Source organism: Cydia fagiglandana, chromosome 8 (assembly GCF_963556715.1).
Source record: "Cydia fagiglandana chromosome 8, ilCydFagi1.1, whole genome shotgun sequence".
Taxonomy (NCBI): Eukaryota; Metazoa; Arthropoda; class Insecta; order Lepidoptera; family Tortricidae; genus Cydia; species Cydia fagiglandana.
Window position 1 is genome coordinate 11,134,737 of NC_085939.1, and position 18,281 is coordinate 11,153,017.

Genomic DNA, 18,281 nt, shown 5'->3' on the forward strand with positions numbered 1-18,281 from the left:
TTTTTTGTGCACGATGGGCAATTGAACGTGTAATAATTAGGCGTCCCCATACCCGTGGACGTGCTATTAAAAAAAAAAGTTATTTAGGATTTAGGTACTTAAGACTAATACAAAAATTAGGTACTTACAAAAAGGGCACACTGCAAATTTTTACAATGTTTATTGCACAATTTAAAAAAGTACAAATAGTGGAAGTTATTTATCTCTATACCTACTTCAAATAGATGGTTTACTAGACAGTAGGCCAGACAAATCATTAAATACATAATATAAGTAAATTTCACTCCTTTCGCGTGTAGAGGTGCATGTTGTAACATAAATATTACGAATATTAACTTTATGTGCTTATTATGATATTTATGATATCAGCTTATATACCTACCAGCTAAAACTATGACTAACACATATAAGTTTCTATATTCAAGTAAGTACATAAAATAACTATATAAATTGTACTGTACAGGTCACTGAGATTTCATCACACCAAAATAAGTACATAATAGTTGGATTTAGAAGAGTACTTTTATAAAATCAAGTAAAAAAATAGTCATAGGTACCGAGGAACCTCAATCAAGTACTATTAGTTATTCTGTGCCTCAATACGTGAAGAGAAACGTGTCATTATAGAAGAAATTCAAGATAATGTGCATACATTGTCATATTATTTATGAAAGTATATAAGAATAAGTTAGGTATGTAATTGCAAACGGTGTTGCACCAGTGGCTCTTATACCATGGTCTTACATTGATATCTATACTCCGTACACTTGTAATGGCGCATACATAATTTGCCCTAATATATGTATTACAACAGAAAAATATGTGGTTATAGTCATTGTAGGGTAGACGATAAGAACTAAAACCCCAAAAACAGAAGGTAGTTTAAAAACAAAATGTGTCATTAGAAATAAATCCAATGATGAGTTAATGCCATTGAAATGGTCGGTTAAGCTATGCATATTAATTCTGCTAACGAATTTTGTATGAAACGAATTCATAACATTTTTGAAAGACCCAACCAACGACATTTTACGAAAGGAAAGTACCATTGTTAGCTCAAATATGGCGAAGTGTGTATGTGTAGGCGCCATCGCCAATGTCGCTCTGTATACACTGCTCTTGCATGCCAGGCAAGATTGTGACATCTGTTAGAGCTATATAAATTGCACTATTTCACTCTATCTTCACGAAGAGCCCGCACGACAATATCAAACCCAGCAACTGCAAAAAAAATTACATTATAAAAAATGCCTGTAATATATTAAGCCAGATACTCATTTGCGAGCCGTAACCTTAACTGTTGCATGTACTGTAACCAAAAAAACATAGTTTGCGCAAACCTACTATGTTGTTTTGGTTACAGTACATGCAACGGTTACACAGTGTTTCGTCTAGAACAAGCTAGGTGGACAAAATTATTTTTTTATGTTTTTGGGTAGTATTCTGGTTAATATTGTTCAATTAAATATAATTTATTGAAATTTTTAAAATACCATGAAAAAAAGTAAAAAAAATAAAATAAAATATATATTTAAATTAATTATATATTTTTTTACAAATAATTTATCAACACATTAATAAACAAAATTTTACAATTCATTAGATACATTATTTTTTAAATTATTTACTTAAAAATATACAAAAAATTAAAAAATATATAGAAATTTAATTAAAACTTAACTTATTATTAATAATAAATTAATTATAAATCTGTTAATTATTAATAACCCAATAATCTGTTCTAACTCATGTATTATATCAGAATAATAATTGTTTTCCTTGTTTTGTGTAAGTTTTTTGAAGTTCTTCTGAAGGATATAACACGCATGTACCTATTGCATTGGGCAAATAATGATAGTATGGATATTTATGATGATCAGCCTTCATTGACCACTTTTTTGTCTGCGTGTAAGTTTGTATTTGTCGATTTTGACTCAATATAATACGATAATGCCTCATTAACACTTAGCTGCCTAGAATTCATTGAAGTTCCTACTGTTGTCGTAAAAACAAGACTACGTTGGCTTATGTGTATTTTCTCTAATATTTTTGCCGTATTCTATTTGCTGCCGATCACGAATCAATCGGGATTTCAGCAGCAGTTAAAAAACTACGTAATTGTACCAGATCTTTAATTCAGCGTTTTTTCGTTTTGAAAGAGGAACTTTTGAAGTTTAATTTGGGTATTCCTGCAGGATTAACATTTTCAAACGACGTTGATGCACTTGCTCTAGTTATACACACTCGTAATTCTATATTTTGGCCATCCAGACCACTTTTAAACTTTTCCACAAATTGCTTCTTTAATCTTGACGCACTATTCCACTTGGTATTCAGTTTTGATGAATAACTGTTTAAAGTATTTGTCAATCGTCTCTCAAACTCTTTCGTGAAATCTCGTAACTCATATTTTACCAATATAAACTGATAAAGGTGGGAATTTCCGTCATTTTTCCCCTTATTTGTCCATTCTTCAAAAACCCCCTTCCTTGAAATAGAGAAAACGTGTTCTGCAAAAAAAAAGAAAAAAAAATGTTGTGAAAATTTATGAAAAATGAAATATACACCATCACAAAGAAGGATAATGGAAGTACATAATATGTAAAATCTAGACTGTTGTCAAGTGTTGTCAAGTGTTTCCCAGTCTATCAAAGTTCGATAACTTAGAAAAAATTCAACATTTTTAAAGTACATTTTTAATGCTATATATATGGCACTATTACGAGAGATATGAATATTTTTAAATAAAAAATATAAAGTGCTTACCGTCAGCTATTAGATCCATCACTACAACTTTCCACAATATAATGTTTTACTTGAAAGAGATGTTGTTGAACGCATCACAGAATTGCAACTGATTTAATTGTGCGATTGTACTTACCTCGTTAGCTGACTTCGGCGCCCTATAACTCATAAAATTAGAAAGTTAAGCATGATCTATTTTTGGGTTTAGGGGTTTAAGAATGTTATTTATCTAATCTAATTACTCATTAGTGGAAATTTGATAATGAATTTTGTCCACCTAGCTTGTTCTAGACGGAACACTGTGGGTTACGGTTACGGCTCGCTAATGAGTATCCGGCTATAGCAGTCAGACCGACGGACGTACAAACAGTAACACTAACTGTACATCGGTAGACCTTATTACGAAAGGCATAAGGTCCACCAATGTACAGTTAACAGTGTGGGCGATGGTACAGACATGACATGATGGAGCATTCCATGAAATTGTCTACCGTTGTCCCGTACAAACGCGAAGTTTCTGAAGATTTAGAGGTATAAGAGTTTCCTTTTCTATGACAAATGGTGAAAAATATGCACGGAAAAATAATCGCCTGCTTTAAATGCCGAGAAAAAAGTCGCAACACAGGAAATAAATTGCGTTTGTATGGGACAGCCCGTGGAATGCTCCTGATGAAAATATATAGATTTAGTTTTTGCCAATTTGGCTACGGAACCCTTAAAGACTGATAAACATCAGGATATTTATATGTAGTTCCTTTAAAAACAACAAAACAAATCATTTTTTACTTATAAACTAATTAAAAGATAAACTGTACGTCAAATGGCGGCAAATGAAAACTTTTTTCACGCACGTCACGCATCCGTAGTTTTTTTTTTTAATTCAGAGACAAACTAGAGTCGGGGTCGATTACCATATCGTCCGATACCAACTTACATGCGAGATTTGTCAATATTGTATGCAATTGTCATTTGATTTCCAATAAAACGTCATCTCAACTGATATTAGAATAGGAGTCAAATCAAATTGCTTTTTTTTTCAGAGATGTTCGAAATTTGAAATGCATTACCAAATCGAATTTGATATAGTAATGAAGCTATTGCCACATTTTCACAGATAAGAAATTTGCTGTAACAAAACAGTTTATCGTAATGTGGGCCATTATTTACGAATTTTGAAGGCATCATAGACAGTTTATGATATGTGTGTATATAGATAAAGATATTTACAAAATACCTTATTAACCACCTCTATAACTGAGATATAATCCTCTATTCTCACCTCTATTAATGAGACCCTCTGTAAATGAAACAGAAATTTATTTGTACCTGGCTAACTGGGAGCCTGGGTAAGTGGAAAACCTCTTTAAGTGAGAAAAATTTGCTCGTCCCTTGAGATCTCACTTATCCAGGTTTCACTGTATTTAGCTAACATTTTTTTAACATATAGGAACGTAGGTATCCGGTTCGAAGGACCCATGACATTGATCAATCATGACTAGATTATCTTTAATCGTTAATAATTAATTACACTAATGACTAAGGCAATTTGACCTCGTGCCTACGCTTAAATGTTTTGCAAACGTTGCTCTGCTAGGTAAGAGGGCCTTGAGAATAATTAATTATTTAAATTGCCTTTCCCGATGTTCTAGCACACTCACCGACTATATTTATTTTTTTGTATCCTAATAAATATGATTTAGGTATATATGTCGGCGGCCGATCGTAAGATCAGGCATATCGTGAAATTCCTAGGCACATCGTGAAACGTGAAAGTCTTTGACCCGTTCTCTGTGTCGACGGAGCCCCGCTACGAGGGGCTCCTATTTCTGGGCAGTTTGCCCTTCGGGCATATGAAGCAACCTAACGAACCTATATATTGGTTTAATGTGACTATCGTCAAAACATTACACAGGAACATCTGCCTGATCTTATTACGATCGGCCGCCGACATAAATAAAATAAGCTACCTATTGGGCTATTACAACCACACCAGTGACTGTAGTAAGCAGCAGCTTACTGCCTTGTGCAGTAACACAAGCGCTGTCGTCACGTTACGGTACGCGAGAATATGGATAATCGTTGGTAAATTTCAATTTGTAGCAGAGAAATTCAAACAATCAGTCCGAATGTCAAATATTGGGTAGGTACAGCATGTCCTTACGGCCTGGCCACGACATTGCGCGACTGGCTTCGGCTAAGGCGACAACCATAGGTTGGAATCGCGCCAGCGATCGGACCTTTCGATCCCACCTATGGTCTCAAAATAAATAATAGTACTACCGTACAGAAAGGAAACTTCCTACAAAACCGAAGTTTGACAGCGGTTCAGAGTCGAATCATGCTGCCCCGTTCTAATGTATGGCACTATCCCTTTCGGCTATTTAGGGCTGTCAAAATTCAAGCCATTATCTTATCTGTGGTCGTGCACGGAAAGGGACGACAAGTTGTGTCAATGTCAACCCTAATAATTGCTCGGAGCAATGCTGAGCCGAACGGTGCCGAGTGTGCCCGAAGGGAGTATCGCACCCCTGCTATGGTTTTCGCCTTAGCCGAAGCCAGTCGCGATACAGTCGCAATTGCAATTTAGTTTGTACAGCTTGGCAAAAAAGAGTAGACATTAAAAAGAAGCAAAACTGTAGTGTCGTCCCTTTCAAACCAATTTATATAAAAAAACCGGGCAAGTGCGAGTCGGACTCGCGCACGAAGGGTTCCGTACCATAATGCAAAAAAAAAACAAAAAAAAGCAAAAAAAAAAACGGTCACCCATCCAAGTACTGACCACTCCCGACGTTGCTTAACTTTGGTCAAAAATCACGTTTGTTGTATGGGAGCCCCATTTAAATCTTTATTTTATTCTGTTTTTAGTATTTGTTGTTATAGCGGCAACAGAAATACATCATCTGTGAAAATTTCAACTGTCTAGCTATCACGGTTCGTGAGATACAGCCTGGTGACAGACGGACGGACGGACGGACAGCGAAGTCTTAGTAATAGGGTCCCGTTTTACCCTTTGGGTACGGAACCCTAAAAATGGGACGACACTACAGTGGTGCCACTTTTTAATTATTACTCTTTTTTGCCAAGCTGTATGTGCGTGTTTACCATGATGAAGGCCACGATGATGGCGATGACGCCGACGTACACGGCGTTCTCGCGCAGGAACTCTACCGTCTGCGGCAGGCAACCGTCCATGTACATGGTCGCCGGGTTGCCGGAGTACTTGCAGTCCATGCGCTAAACAAACAAACAATTAACTATAGTACAGTCAAGGAATTTAAATTCCGACCCATTTCGTACTTTGTCACAGTGACAACCGTATGAGGTCTCTAGCGGCTTTCATATTGATTGTCACTGTGACAAAGTACGAAATGGGTCGGAATTTAAATTCCTTGACTGTACTAGTTTGATCAGGAACCATGAAATTTGGAATAAAAGTATTGTCTAATTTAATTTTCATTTTTAAGAAGCAGAAACGTCTGCGAACGATGCTTAATAGCTTAGAATAAATTATAGGTAAAGGTGGAAAAAAAAATACTGTCTTGGGTGAGACTTGAACTCACGGCCTCTGGATCGATACTACAGCGCTCTGCCATATTTGTTACCAAGACCTCATCCAAAGCCAGCAAATCTTTCCACCATATTATGAGTCAAGACCCTAGCGACATCTACCGTAATAATACCATACTTGCGTATACGTATGGATAAAATCTATTTAAACACGACAATCAATTTAGTACACGGTAGCGGCCCACCTTCCCAGGGTAGACCTCCTTGCAGCAGCTCTCGGGCACGTTCCCGTTCCAGTCCTTGTAGTTGTGCACGCCGCAGCACTGCAGGTAGGTCTGCGTGTCATCCCAGGCGCGCGTGTACTCCGGACGCACGCCGTAGAACGGTATGGACGCAAACATCTCGCGGTCCAGCGTGGTCAGCACCTGTATTTTAAAATGTAGGTAGGTATGGAATTGGTTTTCGCTCGTAGCTCTTATCAAAATAAAAAAATCAAAAAAACTCAAACGAAGGAGCATAGCTAAAGCTATTGGTACTTAATATACAATAAATAATGAAAAAATATTTTCCATAATGTATTACATACAGGGAGGAAAATGGGGACTACAGAGCAGAGTTCCCAAACTGTGCGTCGTCGCGACGGCGTTGTCTAGACTCGAGAGCTATGCGTTAATTTTCAACAGAGTCGCAAAATAAGCAAAAGTTTGAGAACCCAACATTATAGCGTCAGGTGACAAGCAAAATTCACTAATTACAAAAAAAAATTAAACCAAAAACGACCTTCTTTTAGTACTAATATGGTTCACTATGGCTATGAACTTGTTGTGGTACTTAATGACTTTGCTTGTCACCCAACGATAGGATAGTATAATAAGGTAGGTATGTTTTATACCTTTTCCCGAAACACGAACTGCAGGATACCTCCAACGAGCATGAGCACGAAAATGATGAACACGAGGATGTAGTACTGAAACAATACATTAACCTAAGTCACAACTTACAAAAGTTATATGTAAACAAAGAAAAAATATAGGCCACACGCACCAAAGCGCCTCTTATCGTTAAATTAGAACGTTACCAAAATTTAAAAAAAGTCGTAGTTCACTGCTGAGTGTTGATTCAATCAGGGGCCAAATTCGACATGTACAACTGTCAGATTTCGCATCCACGTCAAATCAACAGTTGATTTTATTGCATACTGAGTGTTGATTCCATCAACCAAATGATATTAATTTGGTACAACCAAAACTCAACTCTAAACTAAGGGTGGTTCGGTTTGGTTTGCTTGTCACCCTAACTGTGGATTGTTAATGTCAAATTTTGACATTGTACGTATTCGAGAACTTATGATTTTTCCCACATCAACGGGAGATCAACACGATACGTCAAACGTCGCTTGTCCAGTCCGTCAATTGTTTAGTCCTAACTTGGTCCTAAGACTCAAAAACTGTGGCGAAATTGTAAATGCTGTTTTGACGACTAATTTAAGTGACGATGTACAAAACTGAAGGTAGTTAACAATGTAAATATATCGTATTTCCAACGAGAAACGTCTCGAGGGTTAGCGTTATTATTTCGTTAATGTTTTTCCAAGCTTAAAGTTCTTGCTAATATAACACGAAAAGGTCTTCAGGCACGCGATATCGACCTTAGGGTAATCATTACAAAAACAACTTGAAAAGGTTCTTGAACTACCTCACTACTTTCATTCGGTTATTTACCTATTTGTAGGTATTTACGTATAAAAGCTTTTATTGATTGTCAAGGGTAATTTTTGTACATGCTACTGTGACCGCTTGGCAACAACGGGCCATATGTTTGTTAGCTACTCTCGTGGGCAGTGTCGTAAACGGTGGGAAAAGCGGGCAAAATGCCACAGACCCAAGAGGAGCCCCAATTTACCCGAGCCACACAAAATCCTAATGCCCACATTTGATGGTTTTGCCACCGGCCTCACTTGACGTCGTTAGCCGCGCCGCAGCAGCCCAGCAGCGCTAGCAGCATGACCGCCGCTCCCGTGGCCACCACCACGGTACCGAGTACACGAGTAGGTTGTCGTACCGTGAGCAGCATGCACTTGACCTCCTTAGCCGCACCGCAGCAGCCCAGCAGCGCGAGCAGCATGACCGCCGCTCCCGTGGCCACCACCACGGTACCGAGTACACGAGTAGGTTGTCGTACCGTGAGCAGCATGCACTTGACCTCCTTAGCCGCGCCGCAGCAGCCCAGCAGCGCGAGCAGCATGACCGCCGCTCCCGTGGCCACCACCACGGTACCGAGTACACGAGTAGGTTGTCGTACCGTGAGCAGCATGCACTTGACCTCCTTAGCCGCGCCGCAGCAGCCCAGCAGCGCGAGCAGCATGACCGCCGGCACCGCCGCTCCCGTGGCCACCACCACGGTACCGAGTACACGAGTAGGTTGTCGTACCGTGAGCAGCATGCACTTGACCTCCTTAGCCGCGCCGCAGCAGCCCAGCAGCGCGAGCAGCATGACCGCCGCTCCCGTGGCCACCACCACGCCCACGGATGCGATGAACATGTTGTTGCTCATGAGTGTGCTGGAGAAAGAACGCGTCACCCACACCCACAAGCCCAGCGCCAGCGCCAGCAGCCCACCGATCTGCAATTGAAACATATGCAAATACCACTTTAAACATTTCTTAATTAGTCTTAAACAAAAAATAATTTAGAAAGCCATTAAAACCCATATATAGCTACGTTAGTTAAGTACTGGTATTTACTTTACCAACAGCTCCAATTCCCCAAATGATAGTAATATAGGGTACAATTGAAAAAAAAGATTGCCTTTATGGTGAAAATTCTAAATATATTTAAGGACCTATATACGTAGTAAAAAATAAAATAAAACCATAACAACGAAGGGCTTCCATCGCGTGTGAATTACTAAGGGTGGTGTACGCAGAGGTGTCGTTGATTTATACTGTATAATTTATCCTGGCGTCACCCACGCCTACATTTACAACGCGGAAGCTAAGATAAGAATCTAACTGCGCTGGGAATTAAAAGTGGGTCACTGTTTGACTCTGTTGTGGTCGCTGTTGGTGCTCGAAGGTTCAGGTTATACTCGTACAAATATCTACAAACAGTCTATAGATACGTACTTACTCGATCCGAGCTTTACTATGGGGCTACTTATGGGGCAATTCGCGCAAAAAATTAGCTATTTCTTACCTTTCGGCGAAACATACATACTCGTGCACATATCAAGGTTTTCCTAGGAACAGCTGTTTCTTTAATCACGATTAGTAAAAATTGCTTGATAGTAAAATTCATTCGGTAAGACCTATATATTCCCTTCTTAGCCTGTGGTCTATGGATAGACATAGACATACTTAATCAGATAATCACCCTACCCTGTTTGTATGTACAGTCAGCATCAAATAAAATAAAATTATAGCTGCAAAAGTGCTCAAATAGTTCGTTACACCATATATTTAGTACGCGGTGTGACGAACCATTTGGCCACTTTGATTGCAACAATATATTTCACGCTGACTGTACAGGAGTTTGTCCTGACACAGGTAAACTAGAAAAGAGCCAACTTACTTACAAAGGTAACAACGTTGATGCATATCAGTGAGAACTTCATACATCGGCCGCAGCTGTCCATCGTGCCGCCCATTCCCATCTCGGCGGCTGGCCTGTAACATCCAACAACCAACTTCAGAGGGGCTACCGCGAAAACCGAAATTCGCAAATTGCGGGGATTTTTCTCTGTCACTCTAATTACGCCGTCATTGGAGTAAAAGAGAAAGATCCCCGCAATTTGCGAACTTCGATTTTCGCGGTTATAGCCCAGCCCAGATTCAGTTATAGATGCAATACTTATACATATGCTACATATACTTAAATACAAGCAGGTAAATCCGTTTTGCGTTACGCGACTTGATAATGATGAATATGATGATACTAAACCCTCCCTAGGTATAATCTCCCATCAGGGTGTTGATGGAACCCATCATACTATGAAAGAATGCAGCGTTTTCGAATAGGCGTTATGGGCGTTAACTATATACCATGAGTAGGTATGCAAATCACTGATCTAAACTTTCACGATTATTAAATTGCACAACGGGACTTAATCGCGTATTTAAGTTTTAAGATTTACCTCCGACGTTTCGAGGACGGCGTTGTCCCTGTGGTCAACGCCGTCCACAAGACCAAGTGCGGGTAGTTCGAAAAACTCGTGCGGCTAGAAGATGTTGATGTCAACTTTAGCCAGTCTTCTCCGAGACCACGGGCACAAGTTCGTCCTCGAAACGTCGGAGGTAAATCTTAAAACTTAAATACGCGATTAAGTCCCGTTGTGCAATTTAATAATGTTATGTACCTATGCAAATACCTATAAATCACTTACTGTAATGAACGTCGTACGTCGTTACGTCCAAGTAAAAGTTACAGAATTAGTTAATACAAATCGATTATTGTAACGCTCCTAATAAATACCTACTATTAAATAAATACGAGTATGCGTCTGCGTACCTATAGATGCGTATCATATTGGTAGGTAACCATTTAAAAAGCACTGGATATTTCGTTTCGATACTGCAATAATAATTAATGTATTGTTATCAAAAGTATTACCTACACCATTTCGCCGTGCATCGTTATTAACTTAATCGCAATACTAATTTAGTTTTCTCCATAACCATACTTAACGTCACTAAAGTCACTCCAGTAATCTAGAAGGCTTCGCCCTTTATTCATAAAATAAACGCATTTTCTGGTGTTTTGAGTTCGGTACCTCAAAAAACCTTACACTTATCTTGACGACCGGTCTGGCCTAGTGAGTAGTGACCCTGCCTGCGAAGCCGATGGTCCTGGGTTCGAATCCCAGTAAGGGCATTTATTTGTATGATGATACAGATATTTGTTCCTGAGTCATGGGTGTTTTCTATGTATTTAAGTATTTGTATATTATATATATATATCGTTGTCTGAGTACCCACAACACAAGCCTTCTTGAGCTTACTGTGGGACTTTGTCAATCTGTGTAAGAATGTCCTATAATATTTATTTATTTATTTACTTATAGGATCACTTTTGTGACTGTCTGTCGGTTAGTCTCTCAGAGCTAATATCCTCCGAAACTCCTAAAGTGAGTGAATGAAATTTGGTCCACACATTGCACGTAGTAATTCCCAAAGACCGAGATGTAAATAGGTAATTGAAGTTTAGTCATGGAAACCATACCATAATTACCATAACCATAATTAAATTACAGAGATTGTTTTATAATGTTTAGAAAACTATGCCATGTGACATTTATATTACAGGGTGTCCCAAGACTACGGGACATCAAGGGAAAGTACCTTAAATATCGTAGATAGGATATTTTATTGAAAGAAGACATTATTTTAATTTAAAAAACAATTTAAACTGCATTCATAGATTTTTAAATTATTTCTCGGTCGAACCGGGAATCGAACCCTCTACACGATAAAAAAAAATTACCCTGTAGCTTTTATTTATATTTATCATACCGATCGAAAGGCTTCATCATAAGGATTATTTTTTGCTAAATAACATATTGTCAGAAATAAAAGGTAGACCATATTGATACATTGATGCTATTTTTAATTTTTATTTGATTGAATTACCTAATCCATATTATCATATTTATAATCGTTTATTGAAATAATATGAACCTTATAAAAGGCCTACATATAATGTAATAGAACCAGTAAAAGTAGGTAACCCAACTGCCCCTCTAACTGGGTGGTACATAGGTATCTACTTGCCGTCGTAGTTTGCAAATTTCACTTTTACAGGTGCAATAAATATGACATGCACGACGCGGCTAAACGGCACGCCGCACATACTTAAATACAAAGTAGGTAGGTATAGGTATCCGTTTCGCGTTACGAGTCTTGGTATTGAATACTAATCCCACCCATTGCATGAGTTACGAGTGCTACAACTCTCTCAAGGTGATCTCCCAGCAAAAACAAGGTCCATCTGATCGCAGGTCCCTTCTCTAAGCTATCTCAGTAACTGATGATCATCGCAACGTAAAACAAATTTTAAGTGAAAGTTCATGTGCAATTGATGAAGACCGATAATTTTTTAAAGTTACCTATAAAGATTAGTTACCTACATTAATGAGACCGCGAAGTTGTAAGGCTCAAGTTACAATACCGAGAAATGGAGGAAATTGTCAAGTTGCTATAGCGTTTTCAATAGAAACATAACAAATATATAACTATCCTAACTGGATATCAACAACAAAACTTGTTTGTCACCTTAAGTCGTGGCGTCTTCTCTAGAGTTTGGCGCGAAATCCAACAACACAACGTGTGCCACAACTTTATAATCACTGATAACCTTTCACTTTATCATCACTCTTACTATCTAAGATTTACGTCACTGTCCAATTTACAACGGATAAGTTTTGAGTTCATTCAGCGCAGGCCACGAGCTGTATGCTGCGGTCGGTGGGAAAGACTCGACTGGTTTTGTTTCTGAGTTCGCGTGCCTCTCCCCACCAAGGGACTAACAACCTTCGAAGGCATTCTATGTTTTTACCGGCACGGTATGTGGTTTATATCTGCACTCCCATTGTACGCCATGCGACCACTAGGTCAGCTTACGATTATGAGTCTGGCGCATGTTAAAATTAGCAAATCTATGTTAGGTACCTACTTAGCATTCAATTCGGCCGCCTCACTAGGTAAATGGTCGCTGTTATTGCCAGCGTTAAAGTAATGTTATTGTTAGCATGGTGGGTAGAAAGCAGTTACCCAACAGAAGGGCCACTTATGGCCATATTAATGATCTCCTTAGGTACTTAGTCTAAGCTAATATTCTGTCAGAAAATAGATGTCATTTTTGGAGTTCCTTAGCCAAAATGGTAATAAACCGGCCAAGAGCTTATCAAGCCCTAATCAGTGTTAGGTTTCCGTAGTAGGTTTTGAGTGGTCTAAGAACTCTTAAGTGATAATTGAATTAGAATCTTGTAGAGCCTCACGAGAGCCGCATTTACCAAGCAGTGGTTTAATTGAAAGTCAGATTATATAGTGTTAGGTTTAAATGAAAAGTTAAAGCCTAGTCATGTAAGCCTGACCTGTAATTTATATTATCAATAAAATATGAGTAAATATTCACTTTATCAAAAATGGTATTCAAGACCTCATATTCATTTTGAAAGACCTATCGGTATCGTCTTGGGTCGTCCCATTCGTTTTTCGTCAAGTTCTTAAATTAGTCCTATTTTGCTTTCTTCACCCATTCTACATTCGTTACAATCGTCGGTGGCTTCCAATGTAGAATGAATGACGAAAGCAGAATAGGACTAATTTAAGAACTTGACGAATAACGAATAGGACAACCCAAGACGATACCGACCTATCCTATTACGACATCCCAGACGATAGGGTTGAAGCACTGAAGAAAATAAAACATCCCCGATAGCAGGTTTCTAGTACTAATGAACATTGAGCTAAGCTGCCGCCGGACAGACCTGCAAGGATTCCCAGTTGACTACAGAACTTGGGCTATTTTACCTACCTACTGTCAACTTGAATAATTTTGAAAAAGTATTATTTTGCTTGCTCCTAATAGTAGTAGTATGTAGGTATGTATGTGCGGGGAGGGGCAAATATTTTATATCCACCGGTGGCCGGTAGAGCAAAGGGATTACTGCAGCGATAGTCCATTTGTCCCCCAGTGACCACCGCTACTCATAAATAATTACAACAACATTGCAGGGCGGAAGTGGATCGACAGTAACAGGGGGAATGAAACAGCTGCATAGTACACTTTCTTTTTAATAGCTTTTTTGTTAATAAACGGTTACCTTAACATAAAATTGGTATCTACCTATACAAAATGTATCCAACGAAGCAACAACGTGTTCAATCTAACCGTTGACAAACTGCACTTCATGATTAAACAGTAAAACTTAGAGTTAGACCAATACAAGTCTGCAACGAGATGTTATTTTAACATCAAACTTCTATGAAATTATGACGTGTAAAATAACACATGCACTGCGTATGCTATCAAAATCGTTGTAGACTTTTCTTGGTCTAACTCTACTCTAGTTTCCTTTAAACATGGGACTGAATTTGGAGACCAAAATTTATTAGTACGTCGCGCTCGCACCAGGGGCGTATTTACACTAGGGCCATGGCCCGGGGCGGCAACCCGCAATGGCCGCCCCTGGCGGGTTGCTTTTTGTTTTTCTTCCTTGACTTTTGGGGCGGCAAACCTTTTTGGCCTGGGGCGCCAAATTTGAAAATACGCCCCTGGCTCGCACATGGACGATACGCACGGAGATTACAAGTAGAGTGCTATTTCGTAAACTGTCTACAACTGTTTAAGAGGGAGCTAAAGCGTAATTCTAGCTGTTATATCGAATTACCTACCTAGACAAATTAGGACCTTAACTATAGGTACATGTCCAGAGAGTAGAAACACGTTGCGTTGTACCTATGTATACATTTCTTGTTGGTCTTCAAATACAGGCCCAGTTTGATGATACAAACATTATCGTGAATAATCTTAGGGCGAATTAACTATGACGACAACACAAGGTGTGTCGACATATTACAGATCTGGTGTAAAATAAATTAAATGTAAAAAAATATTCAAATAAAACTTCATTATTCACGATTGCTACTATTGCTAACTATAAAACACAAGTGTATACACTGGTTAAGGTAAATAAAAATACTTTTCAAACAACATGTTGACATCAACCTGCAATTATTAATATATTACATTGTTTTGCGCTAAAATACAACAAAATACACTTATACAAGCTACGTGCTACGATTGGTTACATACAGGTCAATAAATTATCGCAAGAGAGTTATATCCTTTTACACTAAATATTAACCCACCAACTAACGCTCCTCAAGCGACGTTTTTCTAAAAAAGAACATTGATGCTCTCGCTTAATGCTCAATCTTTCCTAGTGACCACGCATTGAGTTAAGTTCTTAATGATGGTTATTTATACTATTGGAACAAATTAAATTATTTTCCGGAAATATTTTAATTTGTTTTTATTTCAAGTAGAATATTCAAGTATATGACATTTATTGCAGTTTATGGTTATTTATATCCAAACTTCGTCGCATTGACGCTAATAGAATAACAGCGCGATGAAGCCTGGATTGAAGCAACCAAACGTTAGTGTTCTTTAAATTCGAGGTTCTGAATCTCCATCTCCAATTCCGATAATGCTAAAGTGATAGAGACGTAAGCAAGGAAACTTCCAACATTATTCAAATAGTCCAAAGTGTATTTGCGTGATTGTGTCTCACATTTTGCTTAATGAGAGAGTGAGACGCAATGCACATTGGACCAAGAAAATGGACAGGTGGAATACCATCCTTAGCCAAGTCTAATATATGAGATAGGTACGTGCTTTTTACACATAATTTAACCCTTATCCATGCATACCTAGTACCAATTATTGACCGCATAAGCGCCAATAGAATTCGAACTTTAGCGTTCCGATATAAGGTTTAAATTAGATTGCACTTTCGGGAAATGCGACTTATTGGATTATCAAAGCTGGATTAATTTGAATATGTTTGAATTCTTTGGGAAAACCTTATAGATTGGTCCGGCCTGGAAAAGGGTTAGCAAAAAAAAACGCGTTTATAATAAAAGCGACATTGCACATCGTTTATTATGCGTAGGGTTAGCACAATAGAAAGCTTGATTCTTTGTCACGTGCCAAACCTGTCAGTCTCTCACTGTGTAAGTATAGTGCGTAGTTTTGTAACAGAGCCCGGCGGCTAATCCTATTGTCTATTGTTAAGTAAAACCGCACGTGCTACTTACCTGCAAAAAAAGGTCATACTCATTCTATTTGGCACCTGAGCGCGGGCTAGTCCAACGCTCAAAAAACCAGTGTAGGTGCGCTCTCCGTTAACGCGCCTTTGTTACGCATCTCGATGACACATTTTAGACTGGTTCTGTAGTGTTCGACGCGCCGGCACTCAGTAACCGAATTACGCAGGTTTTTATGCAGGTGGTTGTGGCACGTGGCACGAGCGGTTTTACTTAACAATAGACAATAGGATTAGCTCGGGCTCAGTTACAAAACTACGCACTATACGTTGATTTAGAGTTGCAAGAAATAAATAACTCCGTTGGCCGCCACAGTCAATACAGGCGAGTCGCTTAACTTCATTTGCTGAGGGTCCAATGGATTTACCCGAGTTTGAAGTTAAGCGACACAAGTAGTCATAGTTCTTAAAAATATTAGTAGGTAAGTCGCTTGTAAACTAAGAGACGAACAATCGGAACCTCTTCTTTACATTATTTCAAGCCTCTATGCGTATAAAGGCTCGAGAAGTTTTAATATAGACAAGAGTAGAGTAGGCATGTTAGGCCGTGTAGTAAAAACCGCCACTAGGTGAGAATTTCCTACCTTTCGCGCTTGTATCGTAATGTACTATTTGGTAGTTCTTAGTCTCACGACATCCACGCGAGGCATTTGAAAAGCAATTTTAATGTAAGCATAAATAACGTAAAACACATACACAATCCCTAATGGATTTTGTAATTTAGGTACAATCGCGGACATTCTCGGTGAACCACTTCAGAAAAATTTTACCTCGATCCGTACGAGCGAGCTAAACTCCGCCTCCCATAGAGATAACCAATTACGGTGCATTTATCATATAATGCAAAGGTAAAAACGTTGAATGACACAAACAATAGGTAGTAAGGACAGTAAAGTTTATTAGTTGTTGTTGTTTAGGCTAAGCTTCGCCTCCCGAAAAAGATAACCAATTAGGATGCATTGTGGATTCCTTATCTTAATTTGCAAATGCCGACCGTCACAAAGACAATGAACGGCAATAAACTTTACCTGAGCTAACCTTTTTTTTCAACACCCGCATTTTTAAGTGCCATGCTATTGGTCATCACTTTTATGATATTGCGTGTCTGCAAGACGTTTAAACGATTTTTGCTCTTAAGGTGGTTTACCGGGAATATCCTCGTACGTTACATACCAAATATATTGATGCATGTCTAAATAATACCTACCACTCGAACTAATTACTAATTAAACTGCTTAGACTTGAAGGGGCGGTCAAATTCAAAGTCGCACAAAATTAGGTAAATATGGTTAGTAACTGACAACCAGAAATGTAAAATGATGGACGAGGCTTTTACCTTCAAGGGGTTACACTTCATGAACATTGATATGTTCATAATCTTTTGTGATCAAAAGACAATCTTAAAATGGATGTGTGAGAAAAGAAGCTTAAATAATAATTATTATTAGTAACGGAGAAGTAGCGACAATCGTAATACAGCCGTTTGATTCATTTTAGATATAGGCGTTAGGTGTAGGGGAAAGATGTACGAGATCTGCTTTAATTCTTTAGCAAAACGCAGCCTCGCATACCCCCTTGCCTCAGTTTATGTCCAGTGGCGGCGTGGGCGATGCGTTGAATTTTACGGAAAAATATCATCATATATTACACACTTTTTAGGGTTTAAAAATAATATATATTATTATGAAAACTTATTAGATTAAATATTTTGAGTATGAAAAAAGTAAGCTAGATACATTTGACAGTAGTAAACGCCATCCTGCTCGTTTCACATGAAAATAGGCATATCCTTCTTCGATTTCTGCTTATGGTAATCGTCTCGCACACCTTTCCCCTAAAAGCCAGACGTCACACAAGTAATCGGACATTCACTAAGTGAGTAACACATCAACCGACTATTAATACGAGGTAGGGCTCCGTCGAGCCTTAAAGACTCACGCCCTAAAAATTAAAGCGAGCTGCCGTAGAGGCCGGCCGACGTTTCGTCACCGTCACGTTAAAGAATATCATTCACACGCTGTCGGGCGACCGAAAACGACCACGGGACCGGGAGCTAAGCGAGGCCGCAGACGGGCTCCGGCAGGCCTCGGCCGCCACCGACAACGTCACCGATAGGTCGATAAAATGTCCAGGGGGAGCGGAGCCTCACGGCACTCGGAGAGGTCTGCCGTGGCGGGCGCCGGGCGGGCACGGGCAGGTCGGCG

General features: G+C 38.9%; 1 protein-coding gene and 1 long non-coding RNA gene across 2 annotated transcripts; both read right to left on the reverse strand.

The window, feature by feature from the left end:
• Window positions 1-141: 141 nt before the first annotated feature.
• Window positions 142-12,741, reverse strand: LOC134666657 (tetraspanin-4-like). The gene is made up of 7 exons (XM_063523883.1): window positions 12,518-12,741; window positions 9,826-9,916; window positions 8,683-8,874; window positions 7,145-7,219; window positions 6,498-6,677; window positions 5,848-5,979; window positions 142-1,221 (listed from the first exon to the last, which is right to left on the reverse strand). Exons 2-7 carry the CDS (start codon window positions 9,901-9,903, stop codon window positions 1,174-1,176), a joined length of 705 nt encoding a protein of 234 aa, XP_063379953.1. The 5' UTR covers window positions 9,904-9,916; window positions 12,518-12,741; the 3' UTR covers window positions 142-1,173.
• Window positions 12,742-14,025: 1,284 nt separating this feature from the next.
• Window positions 14,026-18,104, reverse strand: LOC134666635 (uncharacterized). The gene is made up of 2 exons (XR_010098537.1): window positions 16,335-18,104; window positions 14,026-15,981 (listed from the first exon to the last, which is right to left on the reverse strand). It is a non-coding gene; the product is annotated as an uncharacterized LOC134666635 (long non-coding RNA).
• Between the last annotated feature and the right edge of the window lie 177 nt (window positions 18,105-18,281).

Excerpts from the sequence above, each read along its gene's own strand:
- LOC134666657 (XM_063523883.1), bottom strand. The coding sequence starts at position 9,903 with ATGGGAATGGGCGGCACGATGGACAGCTGCGGCCGATGTATGAAGTTC. Across the intron at positions 7,220-8,682 it reads TCAAGTGCATGCTGCTCACG|TACTACATCCTCGTGTTCAT; the intron begins GTACGACAACCT and ends GTATTGTTTCAG. Across the intron at positions 6,678-7,144 it reads AGTTCGTGTTTCGGGAAAAG|GTGCTGACCACGCTGGACCG; the intron begins GTATAAAACATA and ends TTTAAAATACAG.